The following is a 22,488-nucleotide window of genomic DNA, read 5'->3' on the forward strand; positions in this document are numbered from 1 at the left end:
TTCCTTTGCTACTGGATCTCAAGACCCTGTCTGTCAAAATCAATTTGACCATTATTTCAGCTGGCATTGTGTGCACATTCCTGAATTAATTTGAATCCATTCAGATTTCCCAGGCTCATGTAATGTTACAGTAGAGGAATACTACATGCAATTCACTGAGGGTTACAAAAAGGGGGGGGGGTCATTTGGGCCCAGTAGGCGGGGCCCTCCTGCAGGTTAATCTGGTAATGCGCTGCTGGTTGCATTCACATTTAAGAAAATCTTCATGCATCATACCATAGAGAGGGTGCAGCTACACATGACACTTGTGGCACTACAGCACACTGATGTTGAAGGGCCATCCGTGATCAGTCCCCGTATTCTCCCACTGGCAGCTACAAACTAGTTTGTCACGAATAATTTCCTGAATTTATCCCAAGCAGTCATTTGTGGCAGATTTTTTTTTTTTTCTACTTCATTATGTGTCAAGTGATTCAAAGTGTGATCACTCATGATGAATTAGTCAAGTGGAGACCATATGATAACTGATTCACTGTGACTGTACCATGAGGGTAAAAACTAGAACCGGGGGCACTGCACAGTTATGACCGCAGATGACCTCTCCGGGTTGCCGTAGTAATGCAAAACTGTGGCACTCCTCCTCAATGAACGTTGGAAAGATGGCGACGGCATACGCACAAGTGAGAGTCAACTGTGCCGGCGGATAGAAAGTGCTCTAAAGAGACAAAAAATCCGCCTCTCTTGCAAATATCTACCGGTGCAAAGTCAGTCCGACATCGCTTAGACATGGTTTAGTCCATGCACGGCTAGGAACAAGAAGCCACTGCTTTGCAATGGAGCCTCCGGATCGTAACAAGCCCAGCAGGTATGCGAATATGTTGAACTGACACTACACCAGCAGGACTTCGCACTTGCCAAATAGGGAGCTGAACGTGACACTGCAGTCGGCTCTATGGGAGCGCTTGCGCATCCCTTAGAAATTGACTTCCTGTCAAATAGTGGTACGCGTGCAGTTACTGCATTTGCAACACTGGAGTTGCAAACTTTTTGGAGCAACATTTTCAGACGCGCTTTGCTGTGGATATCAGCTTCCCGTTTAATTCTCGGTTGCTAGAGAGAAAGGCAAAATGCTCGGCAAATGATAAGGTAACATTGCGAACAATTTCCAGCCGCTGTTAACAGTGCAACATGTCAGGGAACAAGCTAGCTAACGTCTCCTCCTGTTAGCTGTCGCTTGTCAGTTTATTGTTCACCCGCAAGTTCACGAACAGAAACTGACGGTGCTGAAGCGAGATAAGTGTTGCAATGTGGGCTCGTAAGGTGGGCCTGAAAGTGTGTTGTTGACTATTCGACATTGCCAAACCATGCATTTCATCATAACACCGAGGCACAAACTTCGCTGGCTTTAGCTAGCATTTCGCTCCACTGTTATTGTTTAATCCTCTAGCTAGACTTGGCGCTCCTGTTGTTGTCGTCTCGCACTCCCATGCTGAATCATGATATGGGCTCGTTGACTCTGTACGGTTAATCCATACACTTCATGCTCTTTATCATGTGGATTTTCTTTTCTTAGGGGTCTATAACTTAGTTGACAATCTGTTGCAAGTGCATGTGCAGCAAGAAACGTTTCATCATGCTGAATGTGTTCGCAGTGCGCAGATGATAAGGCTACTAAAGGATACATGTCTGCAGTTTCTTAGGGGGAATGTAGACAAAGAGACACTCATGAGATGTTTTCCTCATATGTGCACATCTCCTAATCGAAATGCCGCGGTGTTTGCCCCTGACCGCTGCCGTCAGACCCTCAGGAATCTGCTGTTATGTCTTCCCCGTCTCCTCGCCTCTCCTCGCATCCAGTTGTTTGTCTGCGGAGCGAGTGACTTTGAGGGCATTTTTCACGTTGGATCAGCTCTCTCGCCTGCGATAATCCTGGTTTTGAGCAAATAACTCTGCTATTTCTGTCGGCTCCCTCAGTAACGATTGAGCATCGGCCAGTTGTTATTTCCTTGCACCCTTGTGGCCACTCAGCCCGAGGTGAACACGCAAACAGCTCGCATGATTGTGCAATACTGGGCCAGTTAATGTAATTTCTGTCCGGGGATGTCGCATAAAGGAAAATACTGAGCCATTAACGACGCTATTGCTAGAAACATGCAGTTGTCACAAGTTAACATGATTGCAGGAGATCCATTTTCATGTTTTTTTGTTCCAATTCATACTATTGTTTAGTGTGTGCACCAAGTTTGGGGTGAAAGGTAAAGTATGCTCTAGAAAGCTCAAATATATGCCTTGGCAGTGCTTTACTATATGTTGTAGTTACCATTTCCATATTAATGGGATCAGAAACATACAGGACTTGGACAGTTTTACACAATAAGGATAACATGGTCGACGTGGTAGAGTTTGCAGGGAAACTGAACATAAGTTCAGCCTGTGTTGTGCTCAGACAGCTCTGTAATTATATTCAAACTTCAGCCTGAAATGGCAGGCCTCACAACATGCAAAAATTAGTTATCTTTCAGTTTTTGAAACAGAAACATCCTTCTGTGCACCTCTATGAATGTTTGTACTTAAACCCTAATCGCGAGTTTAGTTCAAACTGACAACTATTTTGAGAAAGAGAAGTTATGTGCTTGCTTTGCAATTGAAGGCTGTCCCTATTGTTGCAAGTACAGAGGTCCTCTGTCAATAATGTCTCATTTTCAAAGTCAGTCTGAAGACATTGTGGGTGAGAAACATTCCAGGGATTTCAGGATGTGGTGTACTGTGCACAATGTATGGCTGCCTGGAGCCCTGGAGACGCTTGTGGGGTAGAACTCATTAATGCCTGCATTGGCCAGGCGCACAGGCCGTAGAATACAGATGGACTGTCCTCTAGCATTCGCTAACTGCATCCTGTCTCTCCCCCCACTCCTGCTTTATAGAGGAATTAATGCTGCTCTCACATTCTGTCACTCTCATCTGTTATTTCCTTTTAAACAACAGGATCTTTGTAACTACTAAAACGATGGCACTTGATGTTATTAATGCGCTGCAGGAGTAAGATTGTGTTATACAATAACTAATAGAGAGGCAAAGGAGAGATAGTTAAGTGCTGCAATATATTCATTGACTAGATTTGGCATTTATGATGCGCACAACTGCAAGAGAAACTGAAATGCGAGTTGAAACTGACACAGGTACTGCTTATGACTCTACAGTTTCAGATTAAATTTCAAAGGTGGAACAGACTTCTGCCTGCACTGCATTTATGATGTAAGTGGCATGAGAAGAAAAAAGTGTCATTACACCATTTACTTCATGCTGCAGCCCACAGTCTGCAGGGTCTACATTTAGACACATTTAGGTCATGTGGCTTGTTGTGGTTAATGGAAGGGGCTTCCGCTGGAAGCTCATGTGTCTTAGACAGAGGATGTTCCCTGGTGTTAAGTAATGTATAAGGGGAGATAATAAGCACAGCATTGTTTTAGAAATGCACTGATTATCTGATTCTTATGAATGAATGTGGCTGTCTGCATATCCTTTCATGTCTTGCAGAAGCAAATTCCTCTGTTTGTGTTTGGTGTGCTTTGCGCAGTTGCATTTAGGAGAGGTTGGGAGGTTCACTCCTAGCAGTGTCACACTATTCCAGGGGAGGGTGTGGTCAAGTATGTCATGCTCATTGTTTCTGAATTCTGTCAGCCTATGGCAAAAATTCTGATTGTTGCATGAGCCCTGCCTGTTTATCAGGGATTTACAACAGGTCAGACATGCATATCGATGTACGAATGACCCAAGCTTTCATTAAAATGTGGGTACACATGTGCACACAGGTTTTATATTCCTATGGCCTCACCACTTAACCCTGGGCTGAAATTACTAGGCAGCAGACACATCCTTTTTTTGGGGGGGGGTCAGAATCTGGATTTAGCCTACCGAGCATCAGTTATGCCAGGATGACCTAATTAGTGGAAAGTGTGCTCTTAGAAACCCCCAGCCACCATCTCCTCCTTTTCCCCTCTCTAAAAAAAAAAAAAAAAATCCCCTCTAGTTTGGACATTGTGAGCAAGTGTGCTCACTAACCAGCTGTGTGCTATTCAGCTGTGGGCCTCACGGGCCACGTGTCACAACTAAACAATAGAGTGCCCCTTCCTGGTACAATGGTGTGGATGGTTGGTGTCAAAGGTCAGGCCCCCCTGACTCTGGCAGCCCTTGGTATCACTGCTTCAGTCACTATACAGAAAAGAGTCCCGATTTTGTGCTGTTTATTATGCACTCAGTGTTTCTGCCTAGGGGCTGTAGCATTCCACTGGCCTTTATTGGAGCCCCAATGAGCCATCAGATGAGCCATTGAGAGCAGCCAGACACCATCTGCAGTGATAATTCACTAGTGGCAGCAGGCAGGGACAGCTTGAAGTCCACAGTGTGGCTGTGGTTAACTGCAGGGCATGCAGACCAGTAACTTTCTCTCAGCGGCCTGCAAGTAGGTTTAGGAAAAAAGCAAGGAATTTAGAAGAGGAATTTGCGCAGCCTTTACTGCAGCAGCACAATCATTGCTTGAAGTGTCTCATGGCAACCAAACAAATAACCGGCAGTGATGGCGTCATTGGTTCTGCTGTCATTCCTGAGTGGTGTAGTCATGCTGTTCTGCGTAAGGAAGTGTCTTTTTAAAACTCGGTCTCACTCCCTCTCACATGCATTTACTATTTCTGTCCTCAGACACTACCCACCCATGCTCACTTTGGAATGTTTACAAATGTGCGCACAATCTGGTCATACTTGTGATGGACACAGTGGGAGGTTGATGGCGTTCACTCTATCTGTTCCTTTCATGCAGCTCCCTGATACCTGTCTTGTTTTTTGCATTGCATTTGGACAGCTATTTGTCTATTGCCTTTGTGCTAAATGCCTTATTGTAACACAAGATTGCTTACTGTGCCTTCTTGTGCCTGCATACTAAAAAGATCACTGTGATGTGCTGCTCCTGCAGAACAAGCCCCTTCACAATTTCCCATACAATACAGTCATAAAGGCACCAGTGTTCTTTCATGCAAGAGTTATTCTGTGATTTCAAGACTGGCATGTTTAAGATATTCGTGCTGTTGATATTATTCTTACAGTATGTTGCGATCATAAAGCCTTGATCTGGAATTTTATCACATTTAAAGTTGCAGGATTTGCAGCAGGTGTCTGTCTTTTGCATCTACTTCCACAGCTGCTCCCAGGCGACTGTGTGTGTGTGTGTGTGTGTGTGTGTGTGTGTGTGTGTGTGTGTGGTTGTGTGTGTGTGTGTGTGTGTGGTTGTGTGTGTGTGTGGTTGTGTGTGTGTGTGTGTCTGTGTCTGTGTGTGTGTGTTTGGGGTGACAGATTTTGTTTTGGAGCAGATGGGCAATAGAAGTCTGAACTCTCTCTCTCTATGCGGTTCCTTGAAAAGCTTAAGCAAGTGATTTCCAGATTAACCCCCCCTTAACGCCCCCCCGTGAAAGTGATACAGCCTTTCCCCTTTCAACTCCGTTTGCATAGATGCCAACAGGCGCGTGTTTGGGAATGCCTTCCAGTCAAATGATCGATGGAAGGACACATGGTGGCCAGCATATAGAACGCCCCTTTTCATGCTCCTCCTCTTCTTTCTTCTTTTGTTTTTGTTGGCGGGGGCAGACCTTCCAACCTTTCTCTCTAATCCTATTAAAAAACCCTCAGAAAGGCATTAAGGAACAAAGCTGTGACATTGTAATCTAGAAAGGCGTGCTGCTTGGACTCTCCGTTTTCTTTTTCTTTTCTTTTTTTCCCCTTTTCCTTTTTTCCCAGAAGGAAGTGATTCAAGTGATTATTGTGTTTGCTTTTATGCAACATATTCTGCAATGGCCTTTCATTATTTGAAGTTAACAGTCAGAATGTGGTTAAGAAACCATGATGTCGACATCTTTATTGTAGCTCAAGATTTACTATAATCACATGAAAGTGATATGCTGTTTTGGATTAGCACTATGTTGGCATACGGTCCAATAACTTCTCCACACTTTCTGTGAGTGAGTCTTAGTGCTTCATGAAAACTCGACTTGTGCAGTATGGTTGATGACTTAGCAGACAGAGTTAATGAGGGTTACTATTTCTCCCTCTTGAGTTGAGCCATTATGTTTACCTAGACCAAGAGAGGGTGCCCACAGGTTATTATCCTGCGTCTGGACGGCTGTGGTCATGCCAAGAACATTGCTGCTGTACACTTTGGAGGCAGCCAGTCAGGCTCCAAAGGACAGACAACTCGTCAGTCTGCTGTAGGTAGCAGCAGACATTCAGTCTAGTTGCAGTTTAGCAGCCTGTTTGCTGTGGCATTAGAGTCGATTTGCTGCATACTCTGTTATGGGTACAAACAACTCAGCACTCTGACCTTGTACACACATTTCTTGGATTTCGTTGTGATTGTGACTGAAACAGTTTCATAATGCCAAAGCATTGGCTTGCGGTTAACATCACTTCCAGTTATCAGTTGTTATTGTTAAGATGCACATCTAGCCCATGTCGATAGTTTGCTCTGTCTGTTTTTTGCGTAAACGTTGACAGGCAGGCCAAGCCGGTGGAAGATGCATCCGAACAGAATTCTGAGTTGGATGAATCCTGGGACTCTCCCAGCGAGGAAGAAGAAGCTCTGTATGGCACATCACCTCCTTATACCCCACGTCAGATGAAACGCATGTCTGGCAAACATCAAAGGAACAGCCAAGCAAGGAGCACTGGACGGTCTCCCAACAAGGGTAAGTAAATAAATCAGTTGGACTGAAGTATATATGGAAATAAGTTTTTAAAAAGGACTTGCCATTTTTACATGTAGTTTTATACACATTGTACTGATTGGGAAGTATTGTCTGTTTCTTTTTTTTTTTTTTTTTTTTTTTTTTTTGTGTTTTTTCAGCAGACCTTACCCCATCTGTTCTGCGAGAGAGTCCCAGACCAGTGGAGACCCCTGAGGAGCACAGCTACAAGCAGGGGAAGAAGCAGAGGGCCACACTGCGCTCTACGGAAAGAGACCACAAAAAGACCTTTGAAGGCTCCTTCATGCTGGATCCACTCTCAAAGTCGAGCCCTTTCGGTTCCCTCAACATGGATCCCAGGAAGCATTACTTGAGCTTGGGCTGCAGCAGTGGCAAACTTCCTGTGTCTATGCCCCATCTTGCCCGGACCCACCGCCAGACCTCCAGGACAGACTGTCCCGCCGACCGCCTCAAGTTCTTTGAAACTCTGCGTCTGCTGCTCAAGCTCACGTCTATGTCCTCCAAGAGGAAGGAGAAGGAGCAGAGAGGCCTGGAGAACATGGCTTTCATGGGTCACAACAACGAGGTCATTTGGCTCGAGCTGCAGGCCTGGCATGCACGGCGCTCCACCGGTGATCAAGACCTTTTTCTTTTCACTGCCCGCCAGGCCATTCCTGACATCATCAATGAGGTGCTGCACTTTAAGGTCAACTATGACAGCCTGAGAGGGGCCCAGTGTTCAGGGTCTCAAACAATCCAGGGGGACTGTCAGAGCATCCCAGATCTAGTCTGTGGAGAGGAGAGGGAGCCTGCTGTAGCAGAGACCAACCACTGTGGAGCAGATCCCTGGGGCTTCAGCGCCTGCCCCTCGACTGCGATGAATGCAGCAGAGCCTCTGGGTTCTGGTACTAATTGCAGGGAACACCTTCAGCGCCAGCGGCTGGCATTTGAGCAGGTCAAGCGGGTTATGGAGTTGCTGGAGTCTGTGGAAGCTTTGTACCCCTCTTTGCAGGCCCTGCAGAAGGACTATGAAAAGTATGCAGCACGAGACTTCCAGGGCAGGGTGCAGGCGCTCTGTCTGTGGCTCAATATCACCCAGGACCTCAACCAGAAACTGCGCGTAATGGCCACTGTGCTGGGCGTCCATGATCTATCCCGTATCGGTTGGCCTGTCTTTGAGATCCCGTCACCTCGCTGCTCCCGTGGCAATGAAGAAGAGGAGAATGAGAAAGATGAGGAGAACGACTCGACGGCCACTTTCACAGCTGAAAGTGAAGGGGAGGACAGGGATGCCGAGGAGGAGGGAGGATTGGGACATGTAGCAGATGGAGAGTTGTCTCCCTCCCTGACTCCTAAATTTGCCCGATTGTTGTCAGAAGACGAGTTTCTCCCAACTGCTACTGCAGGAAGTGCAGAAGCAACTGTGGGAGGGGGAGTATTCTGCCCCACAGCCATCTACAGACCGTTTGTGGATAAAGCTCTGAAACAGATGGGACTGCGTAAACTGATCCTCAGACTGCACAAACTGATGGACCGCTCTCTTCAGCGGTCCAGAGCAGCATTGCTCCGCCACACTCCTACACTGGAGGTGAGACTATAATAGCTGAAAACGGCATCCTAAATAATTTTGCATCAAACAGAACTAAAATCTAAATCAAACTAAAATCAGCGCAATAGTTTGTGTGTGTGTGTGTGTGTGTGTGTGTGTGTGTGTGTGTGTGTGTGTGTGTGTGTGTGTGTGTGTATATATGTTTGTATTAAATTATGTATGTAATTGGGCACTTCAGGAAACAGCATTTGCAGGAGGTCTCACAGATAGGAGCTTACAAGAAGTCTGAGCCCACGCTATAAACAACAGAGGATGTGTTTGACACAGTGCGAAAGCTAGAAAAAGGAAAAAAAAAGCAGTAAAGTGTAGAGGATTGTTTTTGAGTTTAATATATTGGACCAGCTGAGTGTTGGAAATGCAGAGGTTTGACAATTTAGTGGAGCATTCTAGGGAGGTTCAGAACACTTCTTGGATTGTTGATGTGATTATGAAGGAACAGGGAGGTGGAGGAGACACAAGTTGTAGCCATATGACAATGGTTACAAGGAGCTGTGTTTTCACAGTTCTATATCTGGTCAAAGTTTCCGGTAATATACTTTACTACTAATGCACTATATACTATGCCATGCAATCCAAAAGGGATGCATCTTCACAGAATCTTTGCAGATTGCTGTCGGAGATTGAGTAGCCATGATGGATCTAGCAATGAAAACACAGTTTGAACAACATTTATTAAATAGCAAAATAAGACAAAAAAACAACTTTGAATTTATTATAAAGCCAAGTGTTGACTCTGCTAACATAATAGCTTATTTTACCACTGAAATTTGCTGAAATAACTTCCCTGGACCTGTCTTCCACCTGCAGTTTGCAGACTTCCCAGACCCCATGCTCTACAGTGATTACCTGCCTGAGCTATCGCGCCATGTGTCATGCAGTGGTCCGGCTCATCCAGAGCTCAGAGCAGACCAGGTGTCCTGGGAGGATTTGCTGGACATGGACCTCCCATCCTTCCGGCCAGCATTCCTCGTGCTGTGCAGAGTCCTTCTCAATGTCATTCACGAATGCCTTAAACTGCGACTTGAACAGAGGCCTGCTGGAGAGCCTTCACTGCTCAGTATCAAACAGGCAAGCAGCTGTTTGAACACTTACTTGAGCATTAGAATATTGAGTTTCTAAGTAACTCTTCTTTATATGCTGCACCCCGCATTCTGAATGTTAACTAAAATACAGTATATCTTAATTACTGCATGCTTGTTTTTCTCATATAAAAAAAGAGATCAGTCATTCGTCATGGCCTGCAAAAATATACAGTACTGGTAGAACTATTAGTCCGCACGTATAGGCTGAATGTATTCTTACTTTCCATATGGACCCTAAATGGACTGCCAGAAATACATTTTTATTCTTTCAGTTTGATTGGAGTTTTGCCACTTGCCCAAGTCTTTTAGAGAGCTGTGTATTTTCTCTGTATTGATTATCAAATAAATGATTAAGCTTGGTTAATTTTGTCTTACAGAAAAAATTGAGAAAGATTGAGATAACTAGTGTTACCATTATATTGGACCACGCTGTCCTTGCAGACGATAATACATGACAAGTATGTCATATGTCAGCGCTAATCTCTGTGTTTTGTATGCATGTTGTTTGTTCTCTGCAGTTGGTGCGTGAGTGTAAGGAGGTTCTTAAAGGTGGTCTTCTGATGAAGCAGTATTATCAGTTCATGCTTCGCGGCGTGGTGACCGATGCTCAGGGCTTGCAAACAAATGCCAATATTGATGAGTTTGAGGAGGACCTTCACAAGATGCTGGTGGTAAGATTCTTAATCTTCCTCCCACCTCTACATAAATGTATTGTTTAAATATCTCTATTTACCCTGAGTGCATAACCATTGAAAAGAGAGGCTTGTGAATTTATGCATTATTGAATTGTAACAAATGTAACATCTGGCCCTGTTTTTGTAGGTTTACTTTGACTACATGCACAGTTGGATCCAGATGTTGCAGCAGCTGCCTCAGGCCTCTCATAGCTTAAAGAACCTGTTAGAGGAGGAGTGGCACTTCACCAAGGTCATCACTCCTTATATTCGTGGAGGGGAGGCCCAGTCTGGGAAACTTTTCTGGTGAGTGGACCTTCGGTCCCTCTAACATGTGGCTGTTTAAAAATTAGTGTTTTTATTCCTTTTATAGTCATGTCACCTGCTTGCAAACCAAAGTGACATAAAACCTTTTTAATGTAAGTGAAGAGTTTTTAATCAATTATATGAGACTGAGGGAGGTTCCGCTCTTTGCAGTGACATCGCTGGGATGTTGCTCAAATCCACTGGAGAGTTCCTGGATGCCGGCCTGCACAAAAGTGGTAATGAGTTCTGGGAAAGTGCAGATGACAGCACGGCCTCAGATGAGATCAGGTAACTGGAAAAACATGGTTTATATTTCTGTTTGATTGTTTGTTTTGGTTTTTGTTTTTTAAAGTCAATATTATATTTTTTGTCAGTATTATAATCTTTTGTGGAGTGGTTTTGAACTTTAAACCTTTTGATTTTTCCAGGCGCTCGGTTATTGAGACTAGTCGGTCACTTAAAGAGCTGTTCCACGAGGCCAGGGAACGAGCGTCCAAGGCTCTAGGCTTTGCCAAAATGCTCCGCAAGGTGAGAGACAGCAGTGAAGAATTTTTCACTCCTTTAAAACAGTAAGCCACAACAGCACAGACTTTGCAGTTTATCTGTGACCCTGTTTTCTCTGCTCACTAAAGAACCAGGACTGTGTGTTCTGACACACACTATGTTTGCTTCCTTCTCTGCAGGACTTAGAAGTTGCTGCCGATTTTAGTATGACTAATGGGGTGACTTGTCTCCTGGAGGCACTGAAGAAGAGAAACTATGTCAACGTGTGTTTGCTTTTCTGTTAATTTTGCACATTTCTGATATTTCTGTCCTCAGGTCATATATATATATACCGTTAAACCTCCATCTGTTATATCCAGGTTCAGATTCCAGGCTTGGAGGAGCTGCAAGTTTTTGTCCCCTGTGGTTTGATGGCTCAGCGGCCACTCATCCTGCAGCTTCTCAATGCTGCTGCTGGCAAAGACTGCTCCAAAGAGCCTGAGGAAATTGCCGACGATGAGGCCTACCTGCTCATGAGCAAACACAGAGCTGGGGACACCACTACTGATTCTGACTGGGCTCAGTGGGACGGAGAGCTGCTCAAACTGGTCCCCCAGATGGAAACTGTTGACACTTTAAGGGCCATGAAGGTAGGGGGGTGTGTCTGTCTGTCTGTCTGTCTGTCTGTCTGTCTGTCTGTCTGTCTGTCTGTCTGTCTGTCTGTCTGTCTCTCTCCATAGTTTACAAGTATCCCACTGGTCTAATGTACTCTCAGGTGGAGAACTTGCTCTTGATAGTGATGCAGTCAGCTCACCTGGTGGCCCAGCGGAAGGCCTTTCAGCAGTCCATGGAGGATGTGCTCACCCTGAGCCGGGAGCAAACATCTAGTCAGCCTCTCATCGCAAGTGCTCTGGAGGAGCTCAAGGTACTCACCTTAACCACAAGCTATGTTTTCTAACGTGTGAAAACACTGTTTTATTTTGCGTTGTTGTAAATACAGTTGCATGTTTGTGTCCTACTTTCAAATCTTTTTCCACTGCAAGTGCTATCAGTTACCCCAAATTTCTACTCTATTAACATACCCTGAAAAACTACTTTGGAACGCTATCAGACTAGGTTTTAGAAATGATTCTCTTTTGCAAACCCGTGGGTCACGTATCCGGTGCAGATCTCTACAGTCAGACCACAATACCACGTTATTTCTCACATGGATACTATCAGTTTTCCGTTTTGAATGATTTAACTGCTCACTTTGAATTTGAGATTTTCTACAGAACCTTTTTATTAAAAAATAACAATAAAACATAATAAAACTCTTTTCTTTCCTATCAACATCTTTCCCTCTTCTACTACAGGATGAGGCACTACAGCTATGCATTAAGATCAGCACTGCCATTGACCGAGTGGAGTACATGTTCACCACTGAGTTTGAGGCAGAGGTGGAGGAGTCTGAGTCAGCCACTCTGCATCAGTACTACAGGGAGGCAATGATACAGGGCTACAATTTTGCCTTCGAGGTAAGAGCCTGCAGGGTTTTAGATTTGCGAACTGCAACACAGTGTATATTTTTACAGAAGCACATACTTTAGATTCCAAACATCTCATTTATCTCTTCTTCAACTCAGATTTTCCTAGTCGGAGCCTGTGATATGACAGTCACATTTCCATTTAACTAACATCTAGGCTTATGTTGATTTTGTAATATTGGTGTGCTTATGAGTCATACTTTACAAAGGGCAATAAAGTTACATAAGGACTGAATTAATTGCGAAGTCATCAGATGTGGAGGAAGCTGAGTCAGTCATCGTACATATACTCCCTTTTGCTGTTTTTTGTTATTTACAGTACCACAAGGAGGTGGTGCGCCTGATGTCAGGAGAATTCAGGCAGAGGATCGGGGAGCGCTATATAGCTTTTGCCCGCAAATGGATGACCTATGTCCTGACCAAATGCGAGAGCGGCAGGGGCACCAAGCCCAGGTAAGTCCTATCAATTGATTGCTCATAGACATTTTTATGTAATTTACTAATGTCTCATTTTTACCCTCTGGTTGGGCGCAGGGTTTGCCAGTTAGTGTGGTTTTCCTGAGGAAGCATTTAATGGTTTGAGTATGTTGTTCAGGGATGCCTTTTGTAGCATTGCTGCAAAGAGAGTTAAAGGGGCTATATGTAAGTTTTTGCTGCGTAGCCAATGTTAGCATTAAGAGCTGTTTACTTACCAGTCTAAAAAAAACGTTGCGAGTTCAGCACCAAACGTCATTTCCTTTACTCGCCAAGGGCTGTCTCCAGTGGTGGAAAGCAAGGCCAATGTAAAGTCTTTCTTTGCTTCTATTTCTACCACTTCTTTTCTCCTATTGAATTTAGCATGCAACCAAGCTATCTCTGGCCCGGCCAGCCCATCTCGTCAGTTTCTGGTAGTAAGTCACTGTAGTGATCAAGTCTGGCCTCAGACCAACATGAGAAGATGAAGACGTAGCGCTGCCAGGAGGGCGTATTCTAAACGCTTGTCTTGTAAACGCAAAGATGACTGAAAGGCAGGCCCTCTGGTTGGCTTAACAACCAATAAGCCAACCTACTAGTGCAATTAAGCTTGGATAAATAAGTTAACAAACACTGTTCACCATCACCTTAAACAAACTGCAGACTTTAGACTGATAAAAGCTTTTTTTTTCTTTTTCTTACAGTATTTAAGTAAACAGCAGTTAAAGGGGTTTTGTTTGTGTGATAAATTCCTCATTTGCTGTTTTCTTTCTTTAAACCTATTATTAACTGTAAAACCAGATATATTTTACTTCTGTGTAAGAGCCACATACATAATTGAAATACATTGATTTTAGCCCTCTCTGTCAAGAGCTAATGCGTTGAGCAATAACAAGCTACCATGGCAACATCGAGTGAAGAACACAGAGTGAAGCCTTTAGGCTGAATGTGTGAAGCCTTTAGGTTATTTCATGGAGTACAACTGCAACAGTAGCATGACATTTTTGAGACATAACAGAGAACTTTTTTAATATTGTGACAAATATGCAAAAAAATAGCGGCACAATTAACAGTGAGTCAAGTTGTCATATTTGGATTATGTAAATCTGTGCCACCATATTACCTCCTGTTCCTACGGAGAAGAACACAAGGGGCTACTTGGAACATGAAATCTATTCCATAATTAATCACACCTTTTTAGATGTGTGCTCCGCAAAGCACAGTCCACTGACATGCTTCTCAGAAAAACAGACAGTTTCGGGACACACTGATTGACTGCCCTGTTACACCTACAGGTGGGCGACTCAGGGTTTTGATTTTCTTCAGGCCATCGAACCTGCCTTCATATCAGCATTACCTGAGGATGACTTCCTGGTAAAATGGCCTGTTTTCTACTCTTTATTGTTTTCTACAAATTTGCACAAGTATACTTGGGATCTGATGTATTTATTATCTATTGATGGTGAATTTACCTTTCTTCCTGCAGAATTTACAAGCTTTGATGAATGAATGTATTGGACATGTGATTGGAAAACCTCATAGCCCAGTCACCGGCCTGTACATTGGTAAGACGCTCTTCTGTGATCCGAACTGTCAGTGACTTCTATGTGCGGAGTTCAGGATTTATTTCAGTGTTTACATTCTGTGTAAGTTTATAACCTGGGTGTCATGGGGACCGGCTATTACACAGTGCAGACAAGACGGCAATGAAATAACAATCCAGTTCTAGAATAGCAAAGAATTATTTGTATGATTTGAAGTTTGCTAGTTTGAGTGACCCCAGTGGTTACACAGACTCATTTGAGCAACTCCATGCTGCAGCTCAGTGACCAGCAGTAGAAAACTGCAGTTGTTCTGGGAAAATGTGTTACTGAAAAAGAGCATGTTTGCTTAGTAAACATTGTCAGATTAAAAAAAAGACCATAAAACAAATTATATTGTGGGTAAAACAAGGAACAGTTACGAAAACCAAGCCAGCTGCAGAATGCCAGACACAGCCTTGTTTCTGCCATGTAAATTAGTGGAGAAAGGAAAGGAATGCTACAAAAAAGTGACCACCAGATCTGGCCGAAATAATTTCTTGATGCAAAAGATCTTAGGTTTGTGCAAACTAAGATATGGAGTCAACAAATTGGTAGTAGCACAGAACTAAATGCTGCAACGTATCTGTCTTTTTGACTTGGATGGAATAAAGCAACACAGTACAGTGGCTTTCAAGTGACTGCATAATAACCTGACCACTAGATGTCTGTGGTTATAAAAATGTGAGCAGTTCACCCCCATAGAGCAGAATTAATTTATCTCTGTGATGTTAGTTCCTTGTAGATTTTGAGACCTGAGTGTTTTATGTAATGCAAACAAAACAAAAAATGACTTTTGCCTCAATTTCTTTTGACAAGACACTTAGACCATGTAGTAGTGTAGTAGTTGCACTTAGACTTTAGAACCTTCTCCCGCAAAGTGTCACAGAAACCAAATCAGGACACATCCCATTTGTTTTCTTTCCCCTTTTCTCGATTTTCACAACTTTTTCCTTTGTGTGTCACACATTTATTTCTCCTTCTTTTTTTATATTGTCCTCTCTGTCTCTTCTATCTCCCTCTTTCCCTTATGTGAAGCATTTTGCTACTGTCTGTTGTAAGAAGTGTTACTGTATAAAAATAATGTTTGTTGGCTTGCTTGTGGCATCCTGCTGTACATTACCATAGCAAGCTTGCTTTCTATAGCCATGAGTTGCACTTGATCAATGTGCAGTCTGTTTTGGGTTTGCTTTGGTAGCTGGCTTGACTAAATTAAGGGTGTTTTTCTTTTCAGCCCCCAGGAATAGTCCTCGTCCTGTAAAGGTCCCTCGCTGCCATAGTGACCCACCAAACCCCAATCTGTTCATCCCTAATGCTGAAGGATTCAGGTAAGTGATGACAGTTCAAATTTTTACAGTACTCTGTGTGCTTACTGTGTTTTAATATTAATCCTCTTTCTTGCATGGCTCATCGTGCCTCATTACCTTGCTTTTTATGCCTACTGATGTTTTTGCTCTGTAGTTGTTGAGCTTGTGTGTTATGTGAGCTTCTTTGTGTGTATGTGTATGCTGCCGAGTATGTTGGTGGTCATTTTATCATTTTTTAAATTATAATGTCTGAGTGAGTGACTGAGTGAGTGAGTGAGTGTGTGTCTGTCCCTCAGCCAGCCACCCAGTCACACACACAAACATTTGTATCCATATCCCACACAAGTCACCTCACCTCCCAAGGCAGAGCTCCTCAGTTTGTTTTTTCACCACGCAGCTCTCGAAGTCTCCCCTGCGATCTCCGGAACCAGCTGTTCCCCAACGGCCCTCGCCCCGTCCCTCAGGGCCCGGGGGAACACAGCCACACCAAAGCGCCAGGCAGCACCACCAGTGACGTCAGGTAGCCTTGCCCCCAAGTCACCTGGTCGAAAACTGTTGTCAAAACACAGCCCCAGATACAAAAGCAAAAACTATCACAAATGTTTTATAAGGCTAAATATATAAGACTAAATTCTCTTTGTCAATAAGCTTGAGGTTAGAGCCCAAAAGAATTTTACCCTCTCATCAAATCTGTGATGTCATGTTAATATATTCAGTGTTTCCCCCAGGATGCAGTAAGTGCACATGCAAAATTTTTTTTTTTTTTCCCGGCACATGAGAATTTTTTTTTTTGTGCGCTCACAAAATGCACCCTGCTGGGAGGTTTTCATGTATCTTCCGCCTGTGTAATGATATTTTCAATGATAAGATAACTTAAATTTACATAGTTTCTTCAAGGGAATCCTAATAACGTAAAATTAATATCTCTGTGAGGGAGTCTGTCAATTGCCTTTGAGATTGACAGCTTTCATGTGTCACAGTGGCCCTCGCACATAGACCCACCTCCAGGAAGAAGAAGACAGTCGGTGTATGTGGAATACCTACTGTCTTTGTATAAATTAGTACGTTTGCTGTAACAATACTGTGCGATGCTCTCGTGAAGTTGCAGGATTTTTTTTCCCCGAATGATAATCCTGAATCTGTGATCAGCATCGCTTGCTTCATGGTTGACATGTACCTGGTGCTTGTTGTTAGAATCATTGTGCTTTCTCTATCAGGTAAGCGCAAAGTTTCTCGTTTATATGCTTTACTCGCAGGTGTGTGAATTGACCCATGGATATGAAGGCATAATTCAGCAGCAGCGTAACGCCACTGTTAGGTGCATATAGGGGAAACACTGGTATAGCTTTAACAGTGACTTTCAAAAGATGGAAAGAATTAAACACTGCTTGTGATAGCACTGTTATAGAGGGATAGATTTTATATTATACTTGTTTCTCTTCCATTATTAGAGTTGTAGCTTTGATTTATAAATTAAACTGGCAGATTGCAGATTTCCTGCTTTTAGCTTTCTGATTGCATCTAAACAAATACTATACATTTTTATATTAAGAACGATATTGGATTAGCTACTGTATCCACAAAGTCAATCTGCCATTCTTTGTAAATTGAGCATTTCCAGGCTCTACACTGGTACAACATCACTGACCTAAATCTAGTATCAGTCTTTTGTAGTTGTAGAGAAGTTGTAGTTTATGTTTGTACAAAAGCTATAGTTTTGATTATATAATGTGGCATTTCCCTTCTCATTCTACCTGAAATGTAATTTTACCTTTTAAGAATTGAAATTTTAATGTACTGATGCTGCGTTTACAGCATGGCTGTTCAGATACGCTTATGTTAATCCCTGTAGATTTGCCATATTTTAAATTACATGCTTTAAGATGCATCTAAATAATATGCATGGAACTAGTCTCGGCCACGAAAAGACTTTCTTTTTGAAATTTAAATTTTAGAAAAACCTCCTAACGGACTCGATAAGCATCATTTTTAGCCTTTAAAGTGTCAATGTAGCGTTTACAAGGCCTGCAAAATGTCCCCAAGTCTTGTTACAGACTGAGGGAAGCTGTCGTGCATTGTGTGAAAATGGAGGAAAAAAGTCACACTACCTCTTTGAAAGAGTGGGCTATGATATTCCGCTTTTTAGTGCTATTAACATCAATCTTGCTTTGATACTGGTGATTTTCTGGCGCTATTTTTGTGTGCTTTTGAAATCAGAGCATGCGCTCTAGATATCTAACCTTCAAGTGTGAATGACTCTGATGCATGATGAACTGTTAGTGGGTTTCAGAAGGTTTACTGGGATAAGCTAAATCTTTGTTCCGCTTGAAGGGTCAGATGATTTTTGTCAGTTTGTTTATATGATCATGAAACGTTAATTTTGGCTTTTTTAGCATAGAATTGTGTTGTATTTGATTGGTTGAATTATCTATGTAGTTTACATTATTTATGTAATTTTCATTTTAAGCAAGTCTGGGAACATTTTCCCCAAAAGCATCTCAAGGTGAAGATAATCTCTAATCCTTTGCAAGTGAAGTGAGTCTCGTGACATTCAGATGCTTTTAGGAAACAGTGCCCTGTTGCCCTGTACTGTTTAATTTTCCACAGTTTAATGCAAAGGAACCACTTAGTGCGTGAAATGTTATCAAGAGTGAACTCAGTCATTTTAAGAGCATAAAAATAAAGTGCAGTCTTGGCAGAAGAGATTGCACTCTGTGCTGATCCTTAATTTGACCATTAACAGAGAAACCCCCAGACTGAAACATACCATCTGAATCAGTAGTTTTTGTGTGGACCACCCTCCTGCATCCGTTTCTTCCATGTCCTTGCAGGGGATCAAGTTTCCATGAGAATGACCGTCTGTCGTCAGTTGCAGCAGAGTTGCATTTCAAATCTCTGAGCCGCCACTCCAGCCCCACAGAGGATAGAGAAGGTGGGTGCATTCAGTAATTGCCATGTTTTGATTCACACTGTGAATGTTCATCTGCTTCATTAGGTGAACAGCGCCTTTGATTTCTCCCTCCAGAACCCTCCTATCCTAAGGGAGATCCTAACAGCGCTGCACGGCGAAGCTGGGAGCTCCGCACCTTCATTAGCCAGTCCAAGGGTGAGATTGCTGAGTGATGAGGCGTGTTAGCCAGACAACTCCATAACAGTCGTTTGACTTCAGCAACTAATTATTTTCCCCCTCCTGTCTTAGACACAGCAGCACGGCAAAGCCCCATGGAGGCTGTCCGTCGCTCCATTCGCAAGTTCGAAGATAAACGCTACGCCATGATGAAGCAGCGCAACATCATCGGCCAAGTGTGTCACACACCCAAGTCCTATGACAATGTCATGCACGTTGGGCTCAGGAAGGTGACCTTCAAGTGGCAGAGGGGCAACAAGATAGGTACGGCTACCTTGTGACTGCATTTGCCATAATGTGGGTTACGTAACTTACAAACAGGCAGTGATGTTATGATCGTGTGTATGATAACAGGTGAGGGCCAGTATGGGAAGGTGTACACCTGCATCAATGTTGACACTGGAGAACTAATGGCCATGAAAGAGGTATGTACTCCGGCAAGATAAAGTCAGTGGTTTTCAAAATAACAATAATAATATTTAAATAATAATAACTTTTTTTTATTTTTTTAATTTAATTTCCCCCTTTTTTTGGTTTTGTTTCAACCAGATCCGATTCCAGCCGAATGATCACAAAACAATCAAGGAGACTGCAGATGAGCTGAAAATATTTGAAGGCATTAAACACCCAAACCTGGTGCGATACTTTGGAGTTGAGCTCCATCGGGTAAGAGGCACACGTTCATGTCAGTTCAGACATTACATGGTGCACACTGAAGCGGTTTCGGTATAAATTGTGCTGTGCTCGCCTGTAGGAGGAGATGTACATCTTCATGGAGTACTGCGATGAGGGCACGCTGGAGGAGGTGTCCCGGCTGGGGCTGCAGGAACACGTTATCAGGCTCTACAGTAAGCAGATCACTACAGCCATCAACGTCCTCCACGAACACGGCATTGTCCACCGTGATATCAAGGGTCAGTGTTGCATGGTCCTCCCCATATTTTTCACGTTTTTTATTTTTTCATCAGAAAGTGCAGGAAATTCAAAATGAACTCCGTTTTTCCAATGCTGATTCTGTCTCTGTTCTTTTTGTACCAGGAGCCAACATCTTTCTGACATCGTCTGGTCTGATTAAGCTGGGTGACTTTGGCTGCTCGGTCAAGTTGAGGAACAACACACACACCATGCCCGGGGAGGTGAACAGCACACTGGGAACAGCAGGTAAAAGCTTGTATGTTGGCTTTGGGTTGCAAGCTGGCTGCAGGGTCTGCTATGGCTCGATATGTTTATTTATGCCCTTTTACCAATGTATGTTTACTGTCTCTCATGCTATGTTTTATTAAAAAGAATTATAATATGAATATGAAGCATGAATCTTAATATACTTTTTTTTTCCTGTAAGTATTGTGTTGGATAGAGCCATCTTAATTTTTAATGTATTTTCATGCTTCATACTGCATATGATTCTTATACTACAAATTTCCTCTCATTATTATGTCATGTCATATGCAGCATTATGTCAGCATTACTGCTTAATAAATTCTAGTCTTGTAGCTGTTGGTTGATTTTTCCATTTTTTTCCTATTTTCATCAGCATACATGGCACCCGAAGTCATCACAAGAGCAAAGGGTGAAGGTCATGGACGAGCAGCAGACATCTGGAGTTTGGGCTGCGTCCTCATTGAAATGGTGACAGGAAAGGTAAGGCGTGATGGAAAAGATCTTGTGTTTTTCAAATGTCCTGCCTTAGTCAAGGTCTTTAAGAGGCTTTAAAAAAGTAAGAGGGCCACACAGACTTATATTGTATTCAGTGTTTGCTACTAGTTTCTGCTTTCAGAGAGGAGAAGACAGAAGGAAACAGTTTTATTAATGTCTCAGGTTATTGTAGCTTTGTTGTTGTCATTGCAAACAAGAGACCCATTGTAGATCAGCTGTAGCTCTGACATGCATTTTGTTATTTTTTTATGTTTCACTTCAGTTAAAAGTAAAATTTCATGTGACATATTTAAACATTTACGTCACATATTATTGAATGTTGAGGTTCTTTGTGTAAAACCAGCAGGTTTTAAATAAAAACAAATTGGCTGTGAGATGCTGAATCATTCTTCTTATAAAACCTCTATGTTTTGGCAACAAATTGCTGTTTCAGTCTGATTAAAATGTGTATATTATACTTATACCTAACCTGCCGCTTTCAGGGTGATGAAATGATAGTGGTTATTTGAGTTATTTAAAACAACTATTAAAACCTAATGCCCACTAAGCTCATCAAAGGCAAATTTTTGTCTGCATGCTTAAGGTCTTAAATGAATTCCCCCCTTTCTCACCACTTCGGGTAAAAACAGAAGGACGAACCACCAGGAAATGACTCATGTTCTTACTTTTATCTCAACCTGCAGAGGCCCTGGCACGAGTACGAGCACAACTTCCAGATCATGTACAAAGTTGGCATGGGCCATAAACCCCCCATCCCAGAGAAGCTGAGCACAGAGGGGAAGGACTTTCTCGGTCACTGTCTGGAGAGCGAACCCAAACGCCGCTGGACAGCTAGCATGCTGCTAGACCACCCGTTTGTCAAGGTGAGGTACTTCTGTGGCATGCAGTATAAAGCTGTCGTGTCTTCTTATTGTGATGCTAATTGCCATACTAAAAACCTCACAATTTACGAGTGAACCTATAGGGATTTACTGAACATTACATTACATTACAGCTGCTATCCCTTGTCTGTTTCAGGTTTGTACAGATGAAGAGTGAATGAAACCTCCTCTGTGGCTTTCAAGTTTACAAATTTAAAGCACTACTGTACATGCTGTTGGCAAAAGAAAAAGGGACTGTGGACGCGGAGAAGTGGATGTTACGGCTGAAGGCACATGGAGTTAAACTGAGGAACTAATACAATATCATTTCAGAGGACAACTGGACCTATGGAGTATAGGGTTGTTGTGTCTTTATGTACCCATGGACTGGGGGGAGGAGGGGCAGGGGTGGGACTGTACATACTGTAAGAATAGGATTGGCTTTAATTCTTGTATAAACAATATTGTAAAGTTAAAAAGTTAAAGTAACTATTGCCACATTTGTTGTTCTCACTGGTAAAGAGACCTCTGAAAAGGCATTGAGAAATACCTTTTTTTTTTCCTTTTAAACAAATGGGAGAGGGGGGGTAAAAATCTATGGCACTTTTAAACTGTTTACCCAAGGGAGCAGTTGAGTAAAGGAGGGAGGAATGATATTTCAGTTGCCCTTTGAGGCAGAAAAGGATGTGGTAAACCTCACTAAAAGGAAGGAGACGCTGGTTTACCTTACGAAATGAACACCATCCAACTAGTCAGATTAATTTATCACTTGTCATTTGGCAAGCGCGGGCACTAGGAAGGATTTTTTTTTTTTTTTTTTTAATGTATTTTTCTTTGCCTTTGCTGAGGAGTAAATGTCAAGTTGGAGCAATGTTCAAGTCTGCTGGTCACCGGTGAAGAGCTGTTCATGTGACTGGAGCGTAGCCAACAAAGAGGAGGAACGGGGCCTGCTCTCCCTCCCTGCTGCTGAACACAAAACATCCACACAACCAAACACAGACACTGACACACACCACAACTTCTGGTCCTCTGCTGCTCTTATAGTGTTTGCTATGTACAAACAATATTAATAAACCAATCGTTTTTTTAAAAAAAAG

The 22,488-nt window shown here is 42.9% G+C and overlaps 1 protein-coding gene across 4 annotated transcripts; it reads left to right on the forward strand.

Annotated features, from left to right (window-relative positions):
• The first annotated feature begins 650 nt into the window (after positions 1-650).
• map3k4 (mitogen-activated protein kinase kinase kinase 4) lies at positions 651-22,460 on the forward strand. Of its 4 annotated transcripts, none has more exons than XM_040139186.1 (27): positions 651-865; positions 6,541-6,731; positions 6,890-8,316; positions 9,145-9,405; positions 9,938-10,090; positions 10,242-10,399; positions 10,571-10,687; positions 10,828-10,927; positions 11,083-11,166; positions 11,263-11,532; positions 11,658-11,807; positions 12,238-12,399; positions 12,728-12,861; positions 14,157-14,235; positions 14,348-14,426; positions 15,676-15,769; positions 16,146-16,268; positions 18,580-18,680; positions 18,774-18,854; positions 18,948-19,139; positions 19,230-19,300; positions 19,425-19,541; positions 19,630-19,789; positions 19,914-20,036; positions 20,410-20,516; positions 21,215-21,394; positions 21,549-22,460. In XM_040139186.1, exons 1-27 carry the CDS (start codon positions 834-836, stop codon positions 21,567-21,569), a joined length of 4,767 nt encoding a protein of 1,588 aa, XP_039995120.1. In that variant the 5' UTR covers positions 651-833; the 3' UTR covers positions 21,570-22,460. The 4 variants fall into 4 exon arrangements, with proteins under 4 accessions (XP_039995120.1, XP_039995121.1, XP_039995124.1 ...); XM_040139187.1 differs by having other exon boundaries at positions 6,893-8,316; XM_040139189.1 differs by lacking the exon at positions 651-865 and adding an exon at positions 928-1,146.
• The last annotated feature ends 28 nt before the right edge of the window (positions 22,461-22,488 follow it).

This window comes from Xiphias gladius, chromosome 11 (assembly GCF_016859285.1).
Source record: "Xiphias gladius isolate SHS-SW01 ecotype Sanya breed wild chromosome 11, ASM1685928v1, whole genome shotgun sequence".
In the NCBI taxonomy this organism is placed as follows: Eukaryota; Metazoa; Chordata; class Actinopteri; order Istiophoriformes; family Xiphiidae; genus Xiphias; species Xiphias gladius.